This window comes from Chelonoidis abingdonii, chromosome 4 (genome assembly GCF_003597395.2).
Source record: "Chelonoidis abingdonii isolate Lonesome George chromosome 4, CheloAbing_2.0, whole genome shotgun sequence".
Taxonomy (NCBI): domain Eukaryota; kingdom Metazoa; phylum Chordata; order Testudines; family Testudinidae; genus Chelonoidis; species Chelonoidis abingdonii.
This window is the reverse complement of record NC_133772.1, coordinates 4,841,274-4,865,435: the sequence shown is the minus strand read 5'-3', so window position 1 is coordinate 4,865,435 and position 24,162 is coordinate 4,841,274. Positions and strand designations below refer to the sequence as shown.

The following is a 24,162-nucleotide window of genomic DNA, read 5'->3' as shown; positions in this document are numbered from 1 at the left end:
CCCCCCCCCCCCCCCCCGACCCCTCCCCGCCCCCGCAAGCTGATCCCCATACCCCGCACCTCTCCCACCAATCCCTCCCTGCCCCCGTAAGCCAATCCCTAAACCCTGCACCCCACAGATCCCTTGTGGCCACCCAAATGGATCCTTAAGCAAGCCCCTCCCCTAGAGCAGATCCTTCCCTACCCCAAATGGATCTCTAAATGCAGCCCCTCACTTCAAATGGATACCTCTCTGCCCCTCAGACCAGATCCCTAAATGCTGCCTGCCCCTTCCTGAGTAGATCCTTTCTACTTCTTGAGCGGATCCCTAAACACCACCCCTCCCTGCAAAACAGATCCCTAAATGCTGCCTCTATGCCAAGCAGATCCCCAAATGGATCCCTCCATCCTTCCTCCAGTCAAGCCCTCCCCTCCCCCAGAGTGGATCATTGAGTGCAACCCTCCTCAGCAAATCTCTCACCTTGTTGATCTCAGCCTGCACCTCACGCAGCTTGCGCTTGTATCGCTGCACGTCTCCTTTCAGCTGATGGTTGTGGTTCTGGAGGCTGCTAATCAGGTGGCGCATCTCCCGGTTAATGGGACCTGAGGGGGCAAGGTTACACAGAGGGATAAGGAACCTGTTTTCCCAGGACGGAGGGGAAGGAAGCGGGAGAGCACTTGAGGAATGGGGAGCATCTGCCATGGGGGGTAGGTGGCTGGTGGCAGGGCACTGGTGGACAGAAAGCCCACTGCAGCGCAGAGATCCTGGTAGGCAATGCCAGGGCAGCAGCCCAAACCAGGGCACCACTGAGAGGAAGCTCGCTGCACTGAGCGAGTGCGGGGGTATTTGCCAAGAGTGCACTGCTGCGGGGGAAGGGTGCAATCCACGCAGGGCCATACCACGGAGCTGCACACGGGGCTGGGCAATACACCATGCCGGGCCGTACCACAGGGACGGGCACTGGGAAGTGTCTCTTTCTCACCCGCTTGCTCATTGGCGGCCAGGTTCTGCTCGAACTCGATGCGCAGCATCTCGTATTCCTTGCGCACCTGGGCCAGCGTGTCCTCCAGCTGGATCACCTCCGTGCGCAGCTTCTTCTGCAGGTTCAGCTCGTCGCTCTGCAACAGGGCAGGCAGAGGGTGAGAGACGGGGGAGCAATCACTCTCCCCCAACCCCCGTTGGCTTCCCTGCACGCAGCATGGTAAGCACTCCTCCACCCCCGGCCAGAGTGGTACATCCCAGTACAATGAGGCGCTGCACCACAGATGGTACCCTCCGACCTGGCACAGGCCCTTCAGAACAGTAACCACCGGATGCACAAAAGGTGTGGCGCATTCCCCTCACAAGCCCCGCCCTTCCCAAGAGGCCCCGCCCCAATTGTGAGTCCTCCCCCCAGCCTCACCTCCATGTGCTCAATGTGGCGCAGGTGGCTGTTCTTGGTGGTGAGCAGCAGGGCGCGTGCCTCGTCCAGCTGGGTCTTCACCTGCAGGCTCTCGTTGTAGAGCAGCGAGAACTGTGACTGCAGCACCTTGTAGTCCAGGGTCTCCTTCACTGCCTCCTCGGGCAGCGACCGCAGCGCCACCTGGGGGCACGGGACGTCACTGCCACAGGCACCGCCCTCCACCCCAGCCAGCCTCCCCACATCCCCCCCCCACGCCTGGCACCAGGGGGGGCTGCCTTCCACTCCTCCCAGACAGGCCCCACTACCCAGCCTGGCTCCAGGGGGCGCCGCCCTCCATCTTGTTACCTTGAGCTTCTCATTGGTCCTGACAGCCTGTTGTAGCTCCTGCTGCAGCTTCTCCAGCTCAGCCATGCGGCTGTTGGCCAGCTCCTGGTTCTCCTCCAGCTCCGCGTTCAGCATCTCAAACTGCCAACACAGGGCTCCGATAACAGAGGCCATCTCCGGTCCACCTCGAGACCCCCATCCAGGGGCTGCCTCAACATGTGCCACGAGACCCCACCCTCACAACCCCGCTCCTTCCTGCACCAGGACCCCACCCCAGAGACCCCCATCCCTCCCAGCACAAAGATGCTCCCCAACCTCAGGGTAAGACTCCCCCACCCCTCCCTGCACCAGGACTTCCCCATCTCATTCCCAGAGACCCCTGCCCCGCTCTGCATTGGGACCCCACCCACTGGGACCCTTACCTCCACCTGCCCAAGTGCCAGAGATCCCCACCCATCCCGAGTCCCCAGCTCCCCGTGCCCCCTCACCTTCTGCATACTGAGTGTGATCTGTCCACCCTGGAAGCCCCCGGAACTGCCAGACACGTAGTAACCAGAGTTCAGCTGCAAAAGGCCAGAAAGAAAGTCAGCAACCCCCTCACCAATCAGGCCTCCCCACTGCTCTGATGAATGGGCACATGTGGCAGCAAGCCCCAGATACAGGGGATGAGAGGGAGAGCAGGAGTGGGACCCAGATACAGGCAGCAGAGAGAAACCATGGTTCCAGCTGCAACAGGGCCAGATGGGAGCAGTGAGACACAGGAAGGAGCCTGGGAGGATAAGGAGAGTGAAGCCTTGGGCAAGGGGACAGGTCACCTGCTCCAGCGCCTCAGCTAGGTGTTTGTTGAGCTTCTGCTCGCGCTTGCGCAGCTTCTCAATGTCCCACTGCAGATCCTCCACCGTCGTCTCCATCTCCAGCACCTTGGTCTCTGACGATGTCACCTTGTCCTGCAGCTCTGTGTACTGCACCAGGAAGGGAGACAGAGGAGCGGGGTTCGATCAACTCCAGGCCAGATAGCCCCTGACCCTGGGGTCAGAGCCAGTGCCCCAGAGGGGAAAGGCCCTGTGACTCATTCCCTACCCCTGAGCCAGCCAGCCAGCCCGCCCCTCTGCCCTGAGAACCAGCTCATACCTCTAGCGAGATCTTGTGGTGTTTCTCCTGCAGCTGCATCGCCAAGTCCTGCAGCCGCTGATTCTCTCTCATCAGCTCTTTGTTCAAGGACTTCAACGCCTCATCCAGCTGGTCCAAGTCAGCTGAAAAGGAGTCACACCTCTGAGAATCCAGGAGTCCTGACTCCCAGTGCCCCAACTCTAACCCCCTAGATCTCACTCCGCTCCCATAGCCAGGATGGAACCCCGGCATTCGGCTCACCACAGGCGTGGATCTTCTGGCACAGCTCCTCCGTGCGCCGGTGGATCTTGTTGGAGACTTCTACCACACGGGACACGGCGGCCTTAGAGAATTCCATGCGTTCCTGCAGCTGCAGCTCAATCTCCTCACTGCTGCTGCTGGCCAATGTGGCCAGGAATGACAGGGCCGGCTCGTTCAGCAGCAGACCCCCAGCCTTCCAGGAGGTAGATGGGGCCACAATAGGTGGGGCTGTTTCTGTGGTGGTAGGGAGGACAGAGAAAAGTTTAGCGCTATGTTGAGATCACTGCGAGGGGAAAGCACCCCCTGCCGAGTGCCCCCTTGCCAAGCCACAAAACACTCCTGCCCAAGTGCAGCGCCCCCTGCAGCCTGGCACCTGTCCCATGCTCACCTGTCCTATCTGGGCCCTCGGTACCAGGACTAGCTGTGTTCTCAGGGTCTTGTCCCATTGGCTCTGGCCTGGGTTCCTCTGCGGAAGGGGGAGAAGGGGCTGCAGGGGGTTGGGGCTCGCAGTCCCCATCATAGCCTCTCAGCAGGACCTGCACATTTTCATCCAGCTGTGGGGAAATGGAGATTGGGGAAGGGGGGGAAGAGAGGGGTCAGCCCAGCACAGGCCTGGGAGAGGAAATAACATCTGTGCCCGCCTCCTGTGGATCCACTAACTGCGGGCGAGGTACACCCAGGAGAAAGGTCTCCGGGAGGGACAGATGAAGACTATGGTAACAGAGCTAAGAACCCAGATGTCCTGGTTCCCAGCCCTCAATCACTCAACCCCACTAGAGAACAGCAGGCCGAGGTCTCACTGTAGGCAACGTGTTGTGGTCGCTGGGAGATATGCTGAGGGTCCAGAGAGGCAGCTCTCCAATTGCAGATGATGCTAAGCCACAAGGGCGGGTGGGGGATGAGTGCCAGGGGTATTGTGGTGGAGATGAGGCATTGTGACAGGGAGTGCAATACATGGCCAGAGGCTTGTGGCCAGGATGCGATGAGGGTTGGGGGTGGAATGCAGAGTTGAGGGAGGCTGCAGGAGAGATCGTGGGGAGAGGGCCATGGCCGGGGGACGGGCAGGGGCCTCACCTGGCTCCAGTAACGGTTGACAATGAGCAGGGTAGCATCATCTGTGGCCTGGCGCTTCTCCAGCTTCTCAATGCGCTCACGCAGCTCGTCCTCAAAGGCCTGGCGCTGCTCCAGCCGCTCCGCCAGCTTCTTGTTCTTGAACTGCAGCACTTTCAGGTCCATCTCCTCCTGGAGGGGGAGGGGCAACGGGGGGGGTCAGAAGTGGCTGCCTGCTACACGCCTGCAGCTGCCTCCTCCCCAGGGACCCCCATCCACTTCCCAACCCCACACCCTGCCCTCCCCAACTTACACTAAGAATCCCCCCCACCTGCCCAATCACGGTTCCTAAATCCCTTCCATGCTCCCAGTTTCTCTTGAACTCCCCAAATGCCCCCAACAGTCCCCACCCCAGGCACTGACCGTGGAGGAGATGCCTCCCAGGCGGATGGGTTCGATCAAGGTAGTGGTTGTCTTCTCCTCCCGGTTGGCTTTCTTCTCAGGAGGCCCTGATCCCCCATCCCCAGCTGCCCGCTTGCTTCCCGGCCCAGACATGGCGCCGCTGGCCGGGGTCTCTGGCAGCAGCGGGGGGGGGGGGGGGTCAGCCCAGGAGTTGCGCCTCACCTGGAAGGGAAACAGAGAGGGGTCAGATACCTCCTTACCCTTATCATCTCTGCCCACCATGTCCCCCAGACTCTTACCCAACCCCCCATCTTCCTTTGCTATCCCCAAACCCCTAACCTCCCCAATCCCATGGTACCCCTTAAACCCCCAACCCTTAATGCTATCACTATGCCACTCTCAGCCCACCCCATGCCATCCCAACCCACCAACCCCTAGCCACCCTCCCCCCATCCCCACCTCTCCCCCCTTGTTACTTTCAGTGTCTACCCCCACCACCACCTGTCATCCCCTTCCCTTCTCATCCCAACCTCCATCCTCACCTCTCCCACCTTGTCACTTTCAGTGTCTACCCCCACCACCACCTGTCACCCCTTCCCCCTCTCATCCCAACCCCCTTCCTCCCTTTGCTATTTTCACTGCCTGCCCCCGCCCCCACCTCACCCCTCTCTTGCCACCCTCCCCTCATGCTAACCCCCACCTCTCCCCCTCCCCCCACCGCCACACCCAATTCTCACCCCAACCGCCACCTCTCCCCCTTGCCACTTTCCACTGCCTACCCCCTCCCCCACCTGTCACCCCACCCTTCTCATCTCAACCCCCACCTGTCCCCCCTTGCCACCCTCCCCCAACCTCCCCCTTGCCACTCTCACTGCCTGCCCCACCCCCACCTGTCACCCGCTTCCCCGCCATCGCCGGGCGCTCACCTGCCTCACACTCCCAGCGACTTCCCTTGCCAGGCCAACCCCCCAGCCACCTCACTGCGCACGCGCTCACCTGACACTCCCGCCACCCTCCCCCTACTTCGCGCTGCACATGCGCGGAACGAGGGTTTTTTTTTCTCCTTCTTCTCCCATTGGATGAGATCGAGGGAGGGGCGGGGTTAGTCGACCAGTGTCCAGGCCGAAGATTGGCTGATGTTAGAGACCGCTGGGGATTGGCTGAGAAGTGAAAGTGGTGGCCGGCAGCCCTCAAAGAGAGACATGCGCTGATTGGCCTAAGAGCGCTGAGCCGAAAAGGCTTTTTTTGATTGGCTGAAGGAATTAAGACTCCGTCATGGGCCGGGAGAGATACACTGTGTGATTGGCTGGACAAAGACAACCTCAGCGATTGGCTGATGAGCTCTCACCGGTACAGTGAATCTTTCTCTGATTGGTTTCGGCCTCGATACCCTCTCTGATTGGCGGAGTGGGGGTTGCCGGGGCGACGTGTCCCGAGTATTCGGGGGAGCCGGCACCGCTGCAACGATGGGGCCGGGGGGCGGCCTGAAGCAGGTGAGCGGGGGGCCCGCGGGGCGGGGGTTACGCTGCTGCCATGGCAACCGCCCCGCGAAGACCCGTCCGTGAGGTGGGGCCGCGGCCCTTCGATCATCTCATGAATATGCATGAGCTTCGTAACGTGTCCGCTGGCTGCTCATTAATATTAATTATCTTATGAATATGCGCGGGCTCGTTAACCACCCGCCAGGGGATTCATATGCGTCGGTTAATTAATATTCATCGCCATCAATTTTCATAGCTAATAACTCACGTTAATGAGCTCGTTAACAGTCACCCAATTAACATAGATCAGCTGATTAGTACGAGCCAGTCTATTAACACGCAGGGCCCAATCAATAGGCAACAATATGTGCCGTCTAATTAACTCATTGGCTAATTAGCATGCGTGGTTTAATTAATGTGCACATGCTAATTGGTATGAATTGCTCGACTAATTAGTATTCAGCTAAAGTCAGTTCAGCCCTTCACAGCGGCCGAGTTCTGATGCGAGACTCAGACGCTGCCGCGGAATCGACATCTCATGAAAGGTTCCAGAGTAGCAGCCGGTTCGTCTGTATCCGCAAAAAGAACAGGAGTCCTTGTGGCACCTGAGAGACTAACACATTGATTTCAGCATGAGCTTTCCTGGGCTACAGCTCACTCCACCGGATGCGTGGAATGGAACACCTATTGAGGAGAGATATATACCCAAACAGAGAGCCTGAAAAGGTGGGAGTTGCCTTACCAACTCTAAGAGGTCAATTAAGTAAGGGGGGAAAAAAAAAACTTTTGAAGTGATAATCAAGATATCCCAGTACAGACAGAATAGTCATGAATAGTCATCAGCTCATGAATAGTCATCAGCTTGTGATTGTAGCATCTGATTAGCATTTGAGGGTCATCCCTCTCCAGGAAAATAGCCCTCACTAGGTAAGTGTAAGCAACCCCCGATGCAGCCACTTATGAATATTTATCAGCATGTAAATATTTTCCACCAACTTGCAGAAATGCTGGTAGTGATTTTGCTGATGAGCATCGCCTTGTAGATATTCATCACCCCATCCATTGTGGACATTCATTAACTCGCTGCAGCTCCTCATTCATTTGCCACATAGTCTCTACACAAAAGAATAAATGGACACAAATCTGACATCAGGAATCACAACATTCAAAAACCAGTGGGAGAACACTTCAGCCTCTCTAACCACTCAGTGACAGACTTAAAGGTGGCAATTTTGCAACCAAAAAACTTCAAAAAACAGACTCCAAAGAGAGACTGCTGAACTCGAATTAATATGCAAATTAGATACAATTAACTCAGGCCTAAACAGAGACTGGGAGTGGTTGGGTCATTACACTATTTGAATCTATTTCCCTATGTTTAGTTCTCCTCACATCTTCTAAGAGTCATCTTAATTATCATTTCAAAAGTTTTTTTTCTCCTGCTGATGATAGCTCATCTCAATTGATTAGACGCTTTCTGTTGGTATGCATACTTCCACCTTTTCTTGTTCTCTGTATGTATAAATATCTCCTGTCTGTGTGTTCCATTCTGTGCATCCGAAGAAGTGACCTGTAGCTCAGGAAAGCTCATGCTGAAATAAATTTGTTAGGCTTTAAGGTGTCACAAGTACTCCTGTTCTTTTAGTCCCTGTACATGATCGGATTATTATCACCATAGCAGCCCCTGCCATGTACCAGGACCCCCTTGTGCTAGGGTCTGTACGTTATTTATTCGGTGTGTTACAGTAGCACCTAGAAGCCCCAGTCACAGCCCCGGAGGACCCCATTGTCCTAGGCACTGTAGAGAGACAGAACAAAGAGACAGTCCCTGCCCCGAAGAGCTGACAATTCCTGTGTAAAACAAGACACCAGATGGAGCCAGACAAACCAACAGGAGGGCACAAGGGAGCAATAGTAGCCAGCACGATTTGGCACACACCAGCAGCTAACCACCGACAGTGGTTTAAATTTAAATCGACAGTGAGATCCAGCACAGGATCCAGTGTGCAAGTGCTTCCTTTGGGAAATTGTTCCAACACATTTTCACGGATCGTGGACACCAAGATCCAGGTCTATAAGACATTTGTTGTTCCAATACTCCTCTATGAATGCGAAACCTGGGTGACCTATCAACAGCACCTCAAGCGTCTGGAGAGGAACCACCAACGATGCCTCCGGAAGATCCTTTGCATCAAGTGGCAAGATCACCACACTAATGCCAGCATCCTCGCCAAAACCAATGTCACCAGCATTGAAGCAATGATCCTCCTGCATCAACTTCACTGGGCTGGACATTGTATGCGGATGCCAGACTCTCACCTCCCAAAACAAGGCCTCTACTCTCAGCTCGCCCATGGTCAGAGATCCCGTGGTGGTCAGAGGAAATGCTACAAAGACGCACTGAAAGCTTATCTTAAGGAAATTGATGTGGACATCACAAACTGGGAGGAGCAAGCCACCAACCGACCTCAATGGTGCCATATCCTCAAAGTTGAAAAGAGAGAGAGAAGGAAGGAAAAAGAAAGAACTTTCTCCTAACAGGCAGCTGGCCTGCCACGAAATGTCTGTACCTACTGCAGGCAGATTCGTGGTTCTAGGATCGGACTCCTGAGTCATCTCAGGACCCATATGTAAATCCATGGTAGAGATCAGCCTCGAATCGAGGCATCACCAATCATTTTAATTGTCATCACTCATTAATAATAATTCAACATGACTATTCACCCCTTTATCATCTCCTTAATATGAATCATCTCCTGAATATTCATCGCCTCATTTACCTTGATCATGCTCTGATTATCCAAACCGAGCATTACCTAATTACTTCCTGCTGAATTTCCACAGCTTTAAAAACACTCATCACTGCAGGAATGTCAATGCTACGGACACTATAATACAGGAGTGGCCAATATACAGCACTTTTACCATTAAAGTGCAGCACCCAGAGCCCCATCCCCCTTCTTCACCTGCCAGATTTTTTTTCGGGGTGAGGGGAAGCTCAGGACCTCTGCCTTGCAGCACCCACTAAATGAAAGGTGGAACAGATTGCTTAGCATAAACAGAGTGGTGACACTTGAAGTACCTTTCTCAGACCTAGAAGAAGAGCTCTGTGTAGCCTGAAAGCTTCTCTCTCTCACCAACAGAAGTTGGTCCAATAAAAGATATTACCTCACCCACCTGGTCTCTCTAATATCCTGGGACTGACACACTTCCAACTACTCTGCATTAAAGATTCTGGAGCGCTTGGAAATTATTGAGGAAAAGCGCTAAGAAATTGGTGGTATTATTATTATCAAAATAAAACATTTTGACATTGTCAAAAGTAGGCAGTTCCACATTATCAAAATGAAACATTTTGATGGTTCCAAAGTGCAATTTTTAAAAAATTCCACAAGAAATTTCAGCTTTTTGTTCCAATTCAGCACAAAAACACATTTCAAAATGTCAGGAGGGAAATTCTGTTTTGTAATGTAGGTTCTTGTACCATATATAGACTACATGTAAGCATGTCTCATGAAAAGTCAGCATCCACAGCTGAGTAATCATGGTCCTCATTAATATTAATCATATTGCTGATCACCTTATGAATATCCGTCATCTCCTGCTAGCTGATTGTCTCCTCACTGATGTTGAGTACATTGCTGATTGGCTCGTGATATTCCTCATTACACATGGGCAAACTGTCTCTTGGATTCTGATCATCTGATATTAATAAGACTATTGAGCACTTTTACTAACCCCTTAGGAACATCAACCAGTTAATTCTTATGGCCACTGGCCAGGCTACCCCTCTCAGTGTGGGGCATGTGGGACCTGTCATTCCCCCCATCCCAGTGTCTTGGCCCCATCCCATCCCCATCATAGTCACTGACTCCCCACACCGCTCTTTCTTTCAGCCCCAGTGCCATGAAGCCAGGATCTGCATGTGGTGAGTAGCATCCATCCCCCTCCAAAGGAGGCACTCTGGGCACGTCACAGTGTGGCTGTTACCCAGCCAGAGGCACCTTCATCTCAGCGCCAGGCAAGCCGTCCCCGGGCAGTGTCTCTGCATGGGTCTTACCCACCTCCCCATCCCCAAGGCAGCTGCATCTCAGTGCCAAGCAAGTCACCCCATGTGCTGTCGCTGTGTGGCTGCTACCTGGCTGCCCAACACGAGATGCAGCATCTGATAGTTATGTCACATGCATCTTATTGATTGCTCCCAAAAGTAGGTGGAGAACAAACAAGACAAAAGAACAAAAAAAGAAAGCAACGGGAAGGGTGAGGAAAGATTTCCATCTACTAGGAATTAATCAAAGGGGTCTAAAAAGTCAGACCAGATCTTTTCAAATTTGTCCGAGGTCCCTCTTCTTTGAAACGTTCCCGCTCTTTAGCTGCCTGGTCCGCCGTGCCAGGCTTCTGCTCTTCTGTCTCGCCCCTACGCGTCTTTTGGCTCCGAGCACTGCTCTAGAGAACCAAGCTTTCCGGGAGCTGACGTGTTTCTCAGCTGATGGGATTTACCCCAAAACTCAGTTCTGGGAAGGCCATTTAACCTCCTACCTACTTGTAGCCAAAGGGTTGTCTGTTGGGACACAAGGATGGCACTCTGTAGATCGCACGTTGAGCTTGTAATGGCTTGCAAGGCACTACGCCAGAGGTGGGCAAACTATGGCTGGCGGGCCACATCTGTCCTGTGAGGCCCTTGAGCTCCTGGCCGGAGAGGCTAGCCCCCAGCCCTTCCTCCGATGTCCCCTCTCCTCACATCCTCAGCTCGCCCTGCCGCCAGCACTCCGGGCAGTGGGGCTGAGCTCCTGCCAGGCAGCGCAGCTGCGAGAGCCTCCAGCCTGCCCCAGTGCTTTAGACTGCGGGTGGTGTTGCTGGCTCCAGCTGGGTGGTGCAGCTGCCAGTCCTGGCGCTCTGAGCGGCCTGGTAAGGGAGTGGGGAGTAGAGGAGCTGGATAAGGGGCAGGGGGTCCTGGGGAGCTGGTCAGGGGACAGGGAGGAGCAGGAGGTGGTTGGATAGGTGTGGGGGTCCTTGGGGGAGGGTTAGGGACAGGGGATCCCGGGAGGGGGCAGTCAGGGGACAAGGAGCAGGGGCAGTTTTGAGGGGGGCAGGAAATGTGAGGGGGCGGATGGGGGCAGGGGCCAGGCTGTTTGGGGAGGCACAGCCTTCCCTACTTGGCCCTCCATACAGTTTTGGAATCCCGATGTGGTCCTCAGGCCAAAAAGTTTGCCCACCCCCGCACTACCCCCTTGGCTAGGGTTCCAGGCCTGGCACAGGCAATGTAACTTAGGGACAGCCTTTTGGGCCAGGGTACATACCAGGCTACAACTGGTCAGGTAAACCTATCTCCACATCAGTTCTGGAGTCTCTCGTGCACCCAGCACCTGGGACCAACTGTGTCCTTAAACGCAGGTAACGGGAACGCCCTGGAGCTAGAGCAGGGAGGGGATATTGTTGGTGCTGTACTGGGGAATGGCAGAACCGGCTCAGCTGGGAGACCCAAAGTATCTCCTGATCCTGCCATATTAACTGATGGTCTCTTGTTGATGTTCCCCAACGGGCTGTTGAGCCCGTGCTGGGGCTTCAAATGATGCTCGTTCATGGCATTGGGGTCCCTCTCCCTGGTGCAGGAAGTACCTGGATGTTCACTCCATGCATCTCATCGACAAGGCGCAGACCACAGACGAGCTGAAGAGGTAACTTGTTTTAGGACTGAGGGAAGACTCTGGATCAGTGCCCCCCAGCCCTGGGGAGACACCCCCACCCCCTGCACCTAGACTTGGGGTCCCCCCTATTATCCTTCCATGGTAGGGAGAGCACTCCCTACCAGCCGCCCTGTACTTTCAGGTCCTCCCGTGGGCCCCGCACCCTGGAGGGGGCCCCTGGGTGAGGAGATACCTCACCCCTGCCGTCAGTGGTCCCCTCTCCACAGGGTGCTGGCAGAGCTGTTCGAGCTGCAGGGCTGGGAATCGGACCCACGGGCCGCCATATTGCTGGATCTCTACTTCTACACAGTGCAGTTCAGCCGGGAGCACAACTTCACCCGAGAGCAAAGCTCCACCTTCTTCGCTATCGTCAAAGACACCCACGAGGCCTGTGTGGGTAAGAGAGGGGGCTGAAGGGAGGCACCGGCCTCAGGGAGGAGGGAGTCAGGGACCGGTGGGGGGCCCGAAGAAAGGGGATGAGTCCTAGGGGAGGACCCTCCGTGAGTTGGGATGGGCACAGGAAGGGGGAGGAGCCTACCAGGTGGGTGGGGCTCTCAGGAGCCTGGAGGTTGGACGTGGCTGTGGAGAGAGGTGGTGGGAGTGGTCACGGGAAGGAAGGGGCGGAGCCTGGAAGATGGGTGTGGTTGTTGGGGAGGAGCTTGCAGGATGGGTGTGGCCATGGGGGGTGCAGGTCCCTCACACTCGTGTCTGCTCCCACAGAGACACCACTGTCCAATGTGGAGGAATGTTACCACTACTTCACCGAGCTGCTCTTCTGCCACGCTGTGCGGGTGAGCCCCGGGGAGGGCCAGCCTCAACCAGGGCCTCCGGCTGCTGCCAGCCCCCCCCACGGCAGGGCCCAGTTAGAGAGATGAGTCTGGGGTAGGGAGCCCCTGCCCATCTCCTGCCTCACCCTCTCCTCTCCTCCCCTTCCAGCGGCCTCCATTCAGCATCGACCTCTTCAGTCAGGAGCAGCTGGCACTCATGAGCGACTACGTGGTGAACACCTACTTCCGCCACTTCAAGCTGTACAAATACGCCTTCACACCCCAGGTATGGCACCCCCTGGGGAATCCCTTCGGGAATGGCAGCTCCAGTGTCAGCCACGCCCAGCACCCCCTGGGGACCTGGCCTGCCCCACCACCTGCCTGGATTAGCTGCCCACAGGCCCCCTTCCCAAGTCCTCCACCCACATGGGGCAGCTAGCAGAGGGCAGGCGTGCCCAGCCCTACCCCTGCCTCAGCCCCTGCAGCTTCCAGGACTGCCCTGTTTTCTCACCTCGCAGGTCCGGCTGGACATATCGCTGTCCTACGTGGGAATGCCGGAGCCGGAGCTGGAGCCTGCGGCCGAGCTGGGTGAGTGGCTGGTGCTCACTGAACCCCCAAAACTCTCGGCCACGTGGGTGAACTCAGGGGAGTTTACTCTCCTTCGTACCCATGGGAGGGGTTTGGTTGGGAGGTGGGGCGCGGGAGGAGATGATTGGGGCTTCTCCTTTCCGCTGCTGACCAAGAGCAAGCCCTGGGGCCTTGGAGCCAAGGTGAAAATGCTCAAACAGAACGGCAATTCCCAGCCAGCCAGAGGCTTTTTGATCACAACAGAGTGGGACACCTGAGGGTGCTGGGTGGGACAAGCTCCCAGGCACCACAGAAGGGAGGAGGGGGCTTTAGGGGGCACAGGAAGGTGAAGCATCCAGCCGATGAAGCCAAGCCCCACCCTGATTAGCCAATGTCTTCACCCCCTAGCAGGAGAACTGGCTGAGAGTGTGATGGTGCCTGTGCCCCCAGCGCAAGAGGAAGAAGCCGACAGTGGAACCACAGCCCCTAGGGAGAGTAAGAGACCACCGCTGCCATGAGGAATGAAGATACGGGGCCTTTCCCCTTGGGGGGCAAGCGGGGCCTCCAGGCAGGCCCCAGGGTGGGGATGGGGAATGGGACCCAGGCCTTTTCCTTCTAGGGGGCACCAGCCCTGCTCCAGCCCCAGGGTGGGGCAGTTGGTTGGCTGCTCTCTTCACCCCACTCTCCTCTGCAGGCCCGAGGGCCCTACTACAGGAATACATCTCGGCTCAACTCTGCCAGGAGCTTGCCCAGCTGCGGCTGGAGGTGGAGGAGCAGCTACGGGCGAGCGAGGAGCAGTTCAACACCAAGCTGGCCCTGCTGGAGAAGGTGTCCAGCTCCCCCAAGGGGGGCGGCCGGGGCCACCGGAAGTGAGGGGAGAGAAGAGGGCAATAAAGGACTGCGATTCTACGGTGGTGTCATGTCTCACTGCCCTGGGAAACTGCCCCCTACTGGGGGGGAACCCCAGTCTCAAGGTCCCCCCTACAGCCCCTGCCCCAGGAGAGACGGCTCCCAGGCCCTGCGCTCCCAGACCTGGGGCCCCTGCTGGGAGCGTAGACGAAGGAAGGAGCCCCAGGCACTGTAGGGGTCACAACAGATTTTTATTCTAATGCACAGGAAATCAGACTACAAGAAAAACGTAACAATTAACCAAGCTACATCAACAGGGCCTGGCTGAGTCCAGCAAGGAGGGGGGAGCATTTGGCCCCATCTCCCCAACTCTGCCATCTGGGCGAAGGGGAGGATTTGGCCCCATCTCCCCCAGGATACAATACTGAGCCAGTAAAAAGAATCCAAGGGCAGGGGAATGCGAGCTGCCCCTGCATCCTAGACGTATACACACAGCATGCCAGCCCCCTCCCCTGCCAGAGGACTCCCCCTCCCTGCCAGACACACATGGGGTCCCTAAACCTCACCCAGGCAGGACTGCCCCTTCCTGTTCCAGAGATCCCAGACAAACCTGCACTAGGGCCCCCCAACACTTCCTGGCTGGGGCGGGGGGAGGTGTGTCCCTGGCTTGAAGTTCAGTGCAACCATTCCCCACTCGCAGTGCCCAGGCTGTGGGGGGCCACCCCGGGATCTCCCGCAGCCCAACCTGGCCCCTGCCTCCTACTGGAGAGGAGCAGTGGTGCTGCAGTGGTGCTCCGCCCTCTCGCCCTGGCCCAGCTCCACCCCCTCGCCCTCGGCGCCCAGCAGGACCAGCAGCAGAGCCTTGGGCAGGTTCTCGAAGAGGGCGGCGCGGTTCTGCTGCTCGCCCTTCTTCACCCAGTGGCCGTAGATGCGGAAGGCGCAGGCGTCGATGAGCTTGCGCACGCCCTTCAGTGCGTAGGGGTCGCGCAGCAGCAGCTCCCGCGTCACCGGCCGCGTGCGCACCCGGTAGTTGTTGAACATGCGGATGGAGGCCAGCACCGTCCACACCAGCACCTACCATGCAGGACAGACCATCAGCAGGGGGGTGGGGGTGCCTGGGAGAGACCATTATCCCAGTGGGTGGGGAACATGGGTGAGCCCAGTATCCCTGTCCCAGACGTGGGGGGAAATGGGGCAGCAGGAGAGACCATTAGCACAGGGCAGAGGGGGAGGCCACAGGGGAGACCGTTTTCCCATTGCAGGGGGGAGGGAGGGGATGGCAGAGACCATTATCCTGCTGTGAGGAGAAGGAGAGGCCAGGTGGCAGAGGAGAGACCATTATCCCCACCATTAGGGGGAGAGGAGCATGCAGGAGAGGCCATTACCCCAGTGCGAGGGAGCGGGGGGATGACTATTCCAGCAAAGGGGAGAAGGGAAAAAGGAAGAGGGATTGGGGGAGTCACAAGAGCCCCTTAAAGCAGCATATGGAGGAGGGGGGCATATACCCTGAAGCTCCCAGCAAAGCCCATCGGCTCAGTGCAGTGGGGGGAGAGGGGGAACCCAGGAGAGCCCATTAGCTCAGTGCAGTGGGGGAAGAGGAAGAACCCAGGAGAGCTCAGTGCAGGCGGGAAGGGGAGAGGGAGAACCCAGGAGAGCCCATTAGATCAGTGCAGTGGGGGGAGCGGGAGAACCCAGGAGAGCTCAATGTAGGTGGGAAGGGGAGAGGGAGAACCCAGGAGACCCCATTAGATCAGTGCAGTGTGGGGAGAGGGAGAACCCAGGAGAGCTCAATGCAGGCGGGAGGGGAACCTGGGAAAGCCCATTAGCTCAGTGCAGGCCGGGGGGAGTTATTGGGGACACAGGAGCCCACTGACCCAACGAGGGAGGAGGTTCTTGCTGGAAGGGCCCATCACAGTGATGGGGAAAGCGTGGGAAGAGCCCCAGCTTGGGGGGGGAAGGGGAGGAGGAGGTGACTCACCCTGAACCGGCGGTAGGGGCTAAACATCCGGACCGGGCGCCCCACGCAGCGCTCGAAGAAGGGATGATGCAGGGCCTGCTCTGCCGTCAGCCGCTCCGACGGCTCCACCCGCAGAAGCCGTGAGATCTGCAGGGACAGGAGGAGTCAGAGGGGCCTGAGCCACCACACCATGGGGTGCAGCGTGTGTGTGTGTGCAATTGTTCTATTCAGAGGGGGTGGGGAGAGGCTGATTGATTTGGGGATGGAGTTGGGGGGTTGCGACTGCAGGAGGAGGCTGATCCAATCTGGGATGCGGGGGACGGCTCCTGCTCTCACCAGGTCCTTGACGGTGTCAGACCGGTCATCCCACTCCGGAGAGCTGAACTGGTAGTGCCCCTCCATGATCATGCGCAGCATCAGCATCTGCTTGCGGTGCCAGAACGGGGGCGAGCCGGCTAGCAGGGAGAAGAAGATCACACCACATGCCCACCTGCGGGGAGGAGAGGTGGGGGGGAGGTCACACTGCGGTTCCATGAGCCAGACCTAAGGCAGGCAGCACCACTGGGAGGGGGACAGATAGACAGGGAAAGATGGACAAACACAGACCAATCAGTGGGGACAGACGGACAGACGGATCCTTGGCCTGGAACCATGGACACTACTCAGCCATCGCAACTCTGCAGGGAGGGGGCAGAGGATGGAGCCAGGAACGGGCGGGCGGGGGGAGGATCATCAGCAAGGGGGGGCCAATGGCCACTTGTGGGAAGCTAGGACATTCCCGCACCAGCTGGCAGACAGGGCCTCATCCCCCACACACACTCAGGCCAGACCCATCACTTGCCAGGCAGGACCATGTGGACATGGGTGGAACACAGACACAATGAGGCAGGAGGGGTCAAGTCACTCCAGCTGGACCCATCAGGGTGCCGGTGCTGAGTGTGGGCGGGGGGGCCAGGAAGCCACTAGCCAGGGAAATGGTCAGGATCCCCACCCCACCCCTCCTCCATACAGGGTGGGTGGCCAGCAGGGGGCACATGGGGGTGTCTAAGAGCCATGATGGGAACTGAGGTAGATAGGGCAAGCCCACCCACTCCCCACCACCCCCGAAATGAACCCTCCCCGCCACCCCTCCCCCCCAGAATGAGCCCTTCTCCCCACAGCCCAGCAGTGGCTGCTGGAACAGGGACTCACAGGTCCACTTCCTGGCCGTAGCCCGGGTGTGTCTCATCCATGGAGCACTTGAGGATCTCTGGGGCTAGGTACCCAGGGGTCCCGCACAGCTCTGGTGTGAGGGAGGGGGAAGAGAGACACCCAGGCATGAGTGAGCAGGGACCAATAGTGCCCTCCAACTCCCTCCTGGATCAGCCCCACAGATCAGCCAGTCCTGCCCCGCCACCACTGAAACAGTCCCCAGCAGCCCCCTGTCCCACCCAGCCATGTCCTCCCTTCCCCCAACCCTGGATCGCCCCCATGACCAGCCAGCCCCCCAGATTGGAGTGTGTGGAGTGCCCCCACCATCAGTCAGCCCCTTGGCCTCTCCCCTCTCTATGCCCCCTGGATTGACCCAGCTAGCTCAGCCCTCCCACTGACTACAGATCAGCTTGGCCTCCCCCCAGGCTCCTCCCACTCTGACCCCGCAGTTTCTGCCCTGGCTCCAGCCGGCAGGAGAACCCAAAGTCGGAGAGCTTTATATTGAGCTGATCGTCCATGAGGATGTTTTCAGGCTTTAGGTCACGGTGGATGATGTGGCTGGCGTGCAAGTAGGTCACTGCCTCCAGCAGCGCTCGCATGATGCACCTGGAGGGCACGGGGATGGGGAGGAGAAACATATCACGCCTGCAGCCACCGCCTCGCCCAACAGAGGGTGCTGTGGGGAGCAGGGCAGCAGCGCTGACTGTGAGGGACCTCCTGGCTACTCCAGCCCCAGCTTCCGCCAGCAGGGGGTGCTGTACAGTACCTGGTCTCCTTCTCACTCAGGGTTACTTTTTCCGTCAGGTAGTCAAAGAGCTCCCCACGTCGCATCCTGGGGAGAGAAGGGGGGCACTGTCAGCCAGCTGGGAGGTGGGCGGGGGCAGGGGGGACAGGAATTGGCCCTGGTGGGGTGACAGGGCAGATTGGGGGCGATCAGCCCTGGTGGGATGGGTGGAAATCCTCCCAGGGAGCAGGAGGAGTAGGAGGGAGCCCAGTCAGGCAGTACAGGATCTGGGGGCACCACTTCTCCTGATCCAAGGGCACAGGCCGCCCCATACCACAGCAACCCTGAGGTCTGCAGGAGGCTGGCTGGCTCCATTCCTGGCGTGAGAGCCCCAGGGCATGGGGAGCCCCTGCGGGGAGTGGGGGCAGACGTGAGCGTGCCAGGGGGCCCCTGCGGTGCGGCAGACCCCTGCAGGGTGGGGGGGTCACTTGTGGCAGGGTCCTAGTGGGAGAAGTGGGGGCTGGGTGCAGGGATCTCATACTTACAGATCAAACACCAGGAACATGAATGTGGACGACTCGTAGGAATCTATCAGTGTGACTGTGGGGAGAGAGAGGAGTGAGAGGATGGGGGTGTACAGCGGCTTACTCCTTGCGTCAGAGGTGGGAGTTCCTACCAGAGGGGTGCCCAGGAGATTGAGTGGGGGTTCACTGGGTATATAGGCACTGCAAACAAGGTGTGTTCTTAACTGGGGTTAAACCAGCAGTGAAGACACCGTGACTTGGGTTAGCAGGGGGAAGTTGACACCAGCCGTCTAGACTTCAAAGCACCACTGGCTGGAAACAGACAGGGAGAGGTTAACCTCAGTTTGTTTTCTGTCTGCTTATCTCGGGTCAGGGAAACGGAAACAGTAAAGCATCAAAATGAGCAACGGTAAAACAACTGCAAAGCCAGAGCTGGCCAGCCTGGAAGCCGAAAAAAGCGACAGAGAACGTGAGCAAACGGCAAGCAGAGCTGAGAATCGAGACGATGGATGGTGCCTATTGGCAAGCCCTAGAAGAGACTCAGCTTAGATCCCCATGATGCAGGCTGTGGGATCCCCAGGAGGGGTACCTGATGAGGAGGGGAATGTAGCTGAAACAGTCATTAAAAAAGTTACAACTCCAGACCTGTGGGTTCTACTTCTGGTTCAAGTTGCAGTGGGGGAGGTTTAGGTTGGCTATTAGGAGAAACTTTTTCACTAGGAGGGTGGTGAAGCACTGGAATGGGTTACCTAGGGAGGTGGTGGAATCTCCTTCCTTAGAGGTTTTTAAGGTCAGGCTTGACAAAGCCCTGGCTGGGACGATTTAGTTGGGGATTGGTCCTGCTTTGAGCAGGTGGTTGGACGAGATACCTCCTGAGCTACCTTCCTATCCTAATATTCTATGAGATGACCCCTGTGACTGAAGACACTGTCCCAGATCTCAGTTGTCAGTGTCTTGCAGCTGAACAAAGGGCAGACCCCACTCTAGAGAGCATAAGAGAGTGTGTCCTAGAGGGGGCTCCCAAGAAGGAAAGATGGGGAGAGGGTTTTTGAAGGAGATGGGAGAAGAAGCTCCATTGACAAAAAAACAAAAGCCCTGGGCGCTCCTCTACGCAGTTGGTTGTGCCCACCCAGCACTGTGGGGAATTAATGCTGTTAGCACTTGGTTGACCGTTTACTGCTCACGTGGGGGCACACGGAACCTGAGACAGGTTAAAGGAAAATGTCTGCTGGCCAAGGAAACAAAATGATGTGAGGAATTATTGCAGGAGACCTGCAGGACCCCAGACAGTTCTTCTACATCCCTTGCCTGTGATACGAGAGGCATTTCTGAGGGTAGCAATGGACACTGTGGGTCCTATGCCCACATCCTACCAAAAGGGGGAAGAAATCTATTCTGGTGGTGGTGAATTTGCCACTAGATATCCTGAGGCTGTCGCTCTGACTAACACTGAGACAGAGGAAGAGCCGGTAACGGAATAGGTACAAAGGTTAAGAAAGGAGTCAGAAGACATGATGGGTGGTAAATGAAGATACAGATCATGTTAGAAATCCTCATGGTAATGTTGTCCCACAACTAGTCCAGGTGAACAGACTTTGAGCCTAACACAGCAGGGAAGCCATGGTGAACATGAGCCACTGCGTAGAAAGAGAAACTGAAGCACACCACCTCATGGGGATTGGTCCTGCTTTGAGCAGGGGGTTGGACTAGATACCTCCTGAGGTCCCTTCCAACCCTGATATTCTATGATTCTATGATTCATTGAATGGCTGAATGCCAAACTGACTCACCCCTGTAAAGCATCAATATCTGCAGTGCTTTACCACCAGTTGAAAGGGCAGAGGTGTTGTCTGTGTTGCAAAAACACAAAGAAGTGTTTTCTTACGAGCTGGGGAAGACACACTCGCTAACTCATAATATCATTACAGAATGACCACAGTCACCTCCCAGCAGATCCTCCAGGACCACTGACAAGATGCAGGAACAAATTTGAACAGCAATAGAAAACAGGTTAGACCTGGGAGTAATTAAAGAGCCTGACAGCTCTAGGGCATCACTTGTGGTCTTGATCTCTAAGAAATACAATACTGAATGGTTTTGTGTTTATTATAGAAAACTCAGTGATGTTACAGTACCAGCTGTGTATCCTTAGAATTGATGATATAATGCACATTTTAAGCAAAGCTAAATATCTCTACTCTTTTGATTTAACTTGGGGTTACAGGCAAATTCCTTTAGATAAAGGTGCTCAGGAAAAAAAATCTGCTTTCATCACAAATATGGGATTCTGAGTTCATAACGGCACCTTAGAGCCTAAAATTTACTTGGGCATAAGCTTTCATGAGCTATAACCCACTTCATCAGATGCATGGAGTGGAAAATACAGTAGGCAGGTATAAATACACAGCACATGAAAAGATGGGAGGTGCCTTACCAAGTGTGTGGGGGGAGTCAGTGCTAACAAGGCCAATTCGATTAGGGTGGATGTGGCCCATTTCCAACAATTGACAGGAAGGTGAGAGTATCAACAGAGGGAAGATTATTTTTTGTAGTGACCCAGCCACTCCCAGTCTTTATGCAGGCCTAATTTGATAGTGTCCAGTTTGCAAATTAATTCTAATTCTGCAGTTTTCATCGGAGTCTGTTTTTGAAGGGTTTTTTTGTTGAAAAATTGCCACTTTTAAGTCTGTTATTGAGCGTCCAGGGAGGTTGAAGTGTTCTCCAACTGGTTTTTGAATGTTACAATTCTTGATGTCTGATTTGTGTCCATTTATTTTTTTGAGTAGATACTGTCCAGTTTGGCCAGTGTACATGGCAGGGTGGCATTGCTGGCACATGATGGCATATATCACATTGGTAGATGTGCAAGTGAACGAGCCCTTGACGGTGTGGCTGGGTCCTATGATGGTGTCCCCCTTGAACAAATATGCAGACAGAGTTGGCAACAGGGTTTGTTGCAGGAATTGGTTCCTTTATACCTGCTTACTGTATTTTCTACTCCATGCATCCGATGAAGTGGGTTCTAGCCCACGAAAGCTTATGCCCAAATAAATTTGTTAGTCTCTAAGATGCCATGAGGACTCCTCATTGTTTTTACTGACACACACTAACACGGCTGCCCCTCTGAAACCTGAGTTCATAATCAGAGGGGTAGCCGTGTTAGTCTGGATCTGTAAAAGCAGCAGGGAATCCTGTGGCACCTTATAGACTAACAGACGTTTTGGAGCGTGAGCTTTCGTGGATGAATACCCACTGCGTCTGACGAAGTGGGTATTCACCCACGAAAGCTCACGCTCCAAAACGTCTGTTAGTCTATAAGGTGCCACAGGATTCTCTGCTGCTTTTTCTGAGTTCATAATGTTACCATCTGGGTTGATTAATGCTGGAACCAACTTTCAGAGGCTGGTCAACCAGTGTTAACACAGGCCCTTGCAGAGTTCTGCAAAGCATTTAAGGCCATTGCAGTGTTGAGCAATGCTTGGGCTGATCACAAAAGAACCTCTCGGCAGTTGTGCTGTCAAAGCTCAAAGAGTCAGGCCTAACCGTAAAAGCCTCTAAGAGTAAAATTGAAGCAGCCAAAGTTCCTTATTTGGAACACTGGATAGGGGGAAGGTCATATATCCCATGAGCCCTTAAAAGTTGAAGCCACTGGAAACTGGCCCGTACCTCAAACCAAAAAAACAGGCCCAAGCTTGCACAGGTCTGGTAAACTATTCCTTGAGGTTTGGGCCTGGGTTCAGCGCCACTGTATCTCAATTCCAGACCTACGTAAAAACCAATAAACCTAACGCAGTCGTGTGGACGAAGGCCCGTCAAGAGGCCTTTGATAAGGTGAAGAAAACCTTATCCGAAAAAGCCTGTTCTAGCTAGTCCAGATTTTGACCAAAACGTTTGAACTCTGTACAGGTGCATGAGACACTGGTCTAGGCTCTGTGCTGATCCAGATGGGGGGAAAAAACAACATCACACACCCATCACCTCCTTCAGCAAACAATTGACACCCACCAACAAAATTATTCTGTCATAGAAAAAGAACGTTATGCTACAGTGTAGGCCCTTAACTGCTTGACTGCCTATCTCATTAACAGAAAATTCAGGGTATTGATGGATCATTCGCCATTAATCTGGTTAAAAAATCCCTAAAGGCTCAATTTCCAAGCTTCTATGCTGGAGTCTTATATTCCAAGAATTTGATATGGAAATTGTACCCATAAAGAGAGAGGAAAACATGGTGGAAGATCCTCTATCCAGAAAAGAGGGCCCTCTCCTGCTGCCTCCAGGTCAGCCAGTGGCTAATCTTACTGCAGCTCTGTAAAGGGGGAGGCGTGAGAGATGTACTTCTGTATTCACACCCTACACACTATTGTCATAATCTTTGTAAAAAGTACACCCTGCAAAGGATAATCTGAAAACTCGTAATTTGCTAATCATTGTTGGCAAACAGGTCTATCACAAACAAAGGAAAGAGTGCTCTGCTTAATTTCCATTTAAGCAGTAAACAGAGTCATCAAGCAGGAAGGGAAACAAATGAAGCTCAAACAGATGAGAAAAAAGCAGCAGGGAGCATCCTTCCACACAGACTTTTTGTCTCGTGGAACCAAGCTTGAAATGTTTTTCAAAAGAGCAGCTGAAACTACAAAAAGGAGGGACAAACACCCCAAGACACCCCTCTCTCTCTCTGCCCATCGAATCTCTGCACCTAAAGGGACACAGGAAGCAGCCATTGGATTGAAGAAGGGGTCCTAAGCTAAGAAGTTTGACCAAACTGCTGAGTACACATGGTCAGAAAACAAACTGTTAAATTCAAAGCAAAGTTAAGTTAGGCACCAGTTCCATTTTATCTTTATTTTTCTTGTAACCATTTCTGACTTTTATGCCTCATTATTTGTACTCACTTAAAAACAACAACAAAAACAATCACAAGTTTAATAGGCACAAAGATAGAGATTTTATCTAATCCAGTATGTTTCAAGTGAAGTATCTAAGAAACTCCATGGGCGTGGCAAGTTGTGTGCATTATTCCTATTAAAGAAATAATGAATTTAATGTAACTTTTATTGTCCAGGAGAAGATTGGGCACAATAGGACATACATTTCGGGGGGGGGGGGGGGGGGGTCTTAAAACTGGGGGTATGTTGGGGGTCACCCTGCAGTATAACTCAGGCTGTGAGAGCCAGAGTGTGACTTGCATGCTGTTCGTGAGCAGCCCAGGTGGCAGGCACTTCAGCAAGGTTGCAGGCAGGAGGGACACAGCTGTTCATTAGTCTGGACTGCATCCTGGTATGTGACAGGGGGTAGTACCAGGGGTGGGACTTCCTGTCATAGGGGTACCCAGGAAATCTGGAGAGTGTCACTGGGTAGAGAAACACAGCAAAAAGGCGTGTTCTTCACTGGGGTTAAACTAGCAGTGAAGACACACTGACTTGGGTTAGCAGGGGGAAAATCAACTCCAGTCCTCTAGGCTTCAACCTGAGCTGTTAAATCTTCACCCTTACTTCACAGCTCCCTGGGTGCAAGCAGCGATGTGTGTTTCACTACAGTCAAAAGTACATCTGGGACCAAAGAATGTTGGCCATACTAAAGGATGGGTGACTACGTCCTGAGAAGCAAGTGACTCTGAAAAAGATTTGGGGCCCATGATGGATAATCAGCTGATCATGAGCTCCCAGTGCGATCCAGCAGTGAAAGGTCTAACACGATCCAAGGGCTGGAAATTGAAGCTAGGCAAATTCAGCTCAGAAATAAAGCGGATGTGTTTAACAGTGAGCATAATTCACCACTAGAATGAATCACCAAGGTTTGCGGGGGATTCGCCGTCACTGGGAAATTTAAAATCATGACTGGATTTAAAAAAAAAAAAAAAAAAAAAAAAAAAAAAAAAAAAAAC

At 54.7% G+C, this 24,162-nt stretch overlaps 3 protein-coding genes across 4 annotated transcripts in view; 1 reads left to right on the top strand and 2 right to left on the bottom strand.

Annotated features, from left to right (window-relative positions):
* RNF40 (ring finger protein 40) overlaps positions 1-4,755 on the bottom strand; it is an 11,462-nt gene extending 6,707 nt beyond the window's left edge. Inside the window, exons 1-11 of the mRNA XM_075064698.1 lie at positions 4,550-4,755; positions 4,151-4,318; positions 3,465-3,630; positions 3,077-3,310; positions 2,837-2,958; positions 2,521-2,667; positions 2,194-2,268; positions 1,727-1,846; positions 1,382-1,561; positions 962-1,097; positions 355-581 (exon numbers count right to left, since the gene is read on the bottom strand). Coding sequence (XP_074920799.1) covers positions 355-581; positions 962-1,097; positions 1,382-1,561; positions 1,727-1,846; positions 2,194-2,268; positions 2,521-2,667; positions 2,837-2,958; positions 3,077-3,310; positions 3,465-3,630; positions 4,151-4,318; positions 4,550-4,681 — 1,707 coding nt within the window. The 5' untranslated portion in view covers positions 4,682-4,755. The remainder of the gene's footprint in view (positions 1-354; positions 582-961; positions 1,098-1,381; positions 1,562-1,726; positions 1,847-2,193; positions 2,269-2,520; positions 2,668-2,836; positions 2,959-3,076; positions 3,311-3,464; positions 3,631-4,150; positions 4,319-4,549) is intronic.
* A 1,001-nt stretch (positions 4,756-5,756) lies between these two features.
* Positions 5,757-13,939, top strand: CFAP119 (cilia and flagella associated protein 119). Of its 2 annotated transcripts, none has more exons than XM_032763187.2 (9): positions 5,757-6,021; positions 9,906-9,937; positions 11,622-11,687; positions 11,924-12,093; positions 12,417-12,487; positions 12,633-12,749; positions 12,982-13,051; positions 13,442-13,525; positions 13,725-13,939. In XM_032763187.2, the coding sequence occupies exons 1-9, from the start codon at positions 5,995-5,997 to the stop codon at positions 13,901-13,903; spliced, it is 816 nt and encodes a 271-aa protein (XP_032619078.1). In that variant the 5' UTR covers positions 5,757-5,994; the 3' UTR covers positions 13,904-13,939. The 2 variants fall into 2 exon arrangements, with proteins under 2 accessions (XP_032619078.1, XP_032619077.1); XM_032763186.2 differs by having other exon boundaries at positions 5,759-6,021; positions 13,439-13,525.
* A 172-nt stretch (positions 13,940-14,111) lies between these two features.
* The window catches only part of PHKG2 (phosphorylase kinase catalytic subunit gamma 2), a 21,887-nt gene continuing 11,836 nt past the window's right edge, over positions 14,112-24,162 (bottom strand). The window contains exons 2-8 of the mRNA XM_075065948.1: positions 18,297-18,351; positions 17,794-17,859; positions 17,470-17,633; positions 17,028-17,118; positions 16,173-16,326; positions 15,858-15,983; positions 14,112-14,953 (exon numbers count right to left, since the gene is read on the bottom strand). Coding sequence (XP_074922049.1) covers positions 14,639-14,953; positions 15,858-15,983; positions 16,173-16,326; positions 17,028-17,118; positions 17,470-17,633; positions 17,794-17,859; positions 18,297-18,351 — 971 coding nt within the window. The 3' untranslated portion in view covers positions 14,112-14,638. The remainder of the gene's footprint in view (positions 14,954-15,857; positions 15,984-16,172; positions 16,327-17,027; positions 17,119-17,469; positions 17,634-17,793; positions 17,860-18,296; positions 18,352-24,162) is intronic.

What these genes read in the sequence shown, in the direction of transcription:
- CFAP119 (XM_032763186.2), top strand. Translation starts at nt 5,995, where the DNA reads ATGGGGCCGGGGGGCGGCCTGAAGCAG. An exon ending in ACCACAGACGAGCTGAAGAG is followed by an intron (nt 11,688 to 11,923) that starts GTAACTTGTTTT and finishes CCCTCTCCACAG; the next exon opens with GGTGCTGGCAGAGCTGTTCG. An exon ending in TCTTCTGCCACGCTGTGCGG is followed by an intron (nt 12,488 to 12,632) that starts GTGAGCCCCGGG and finishes CTCCCCTTCCAG; the next exon opens with CGGCCTCCATTCAGCATCGA.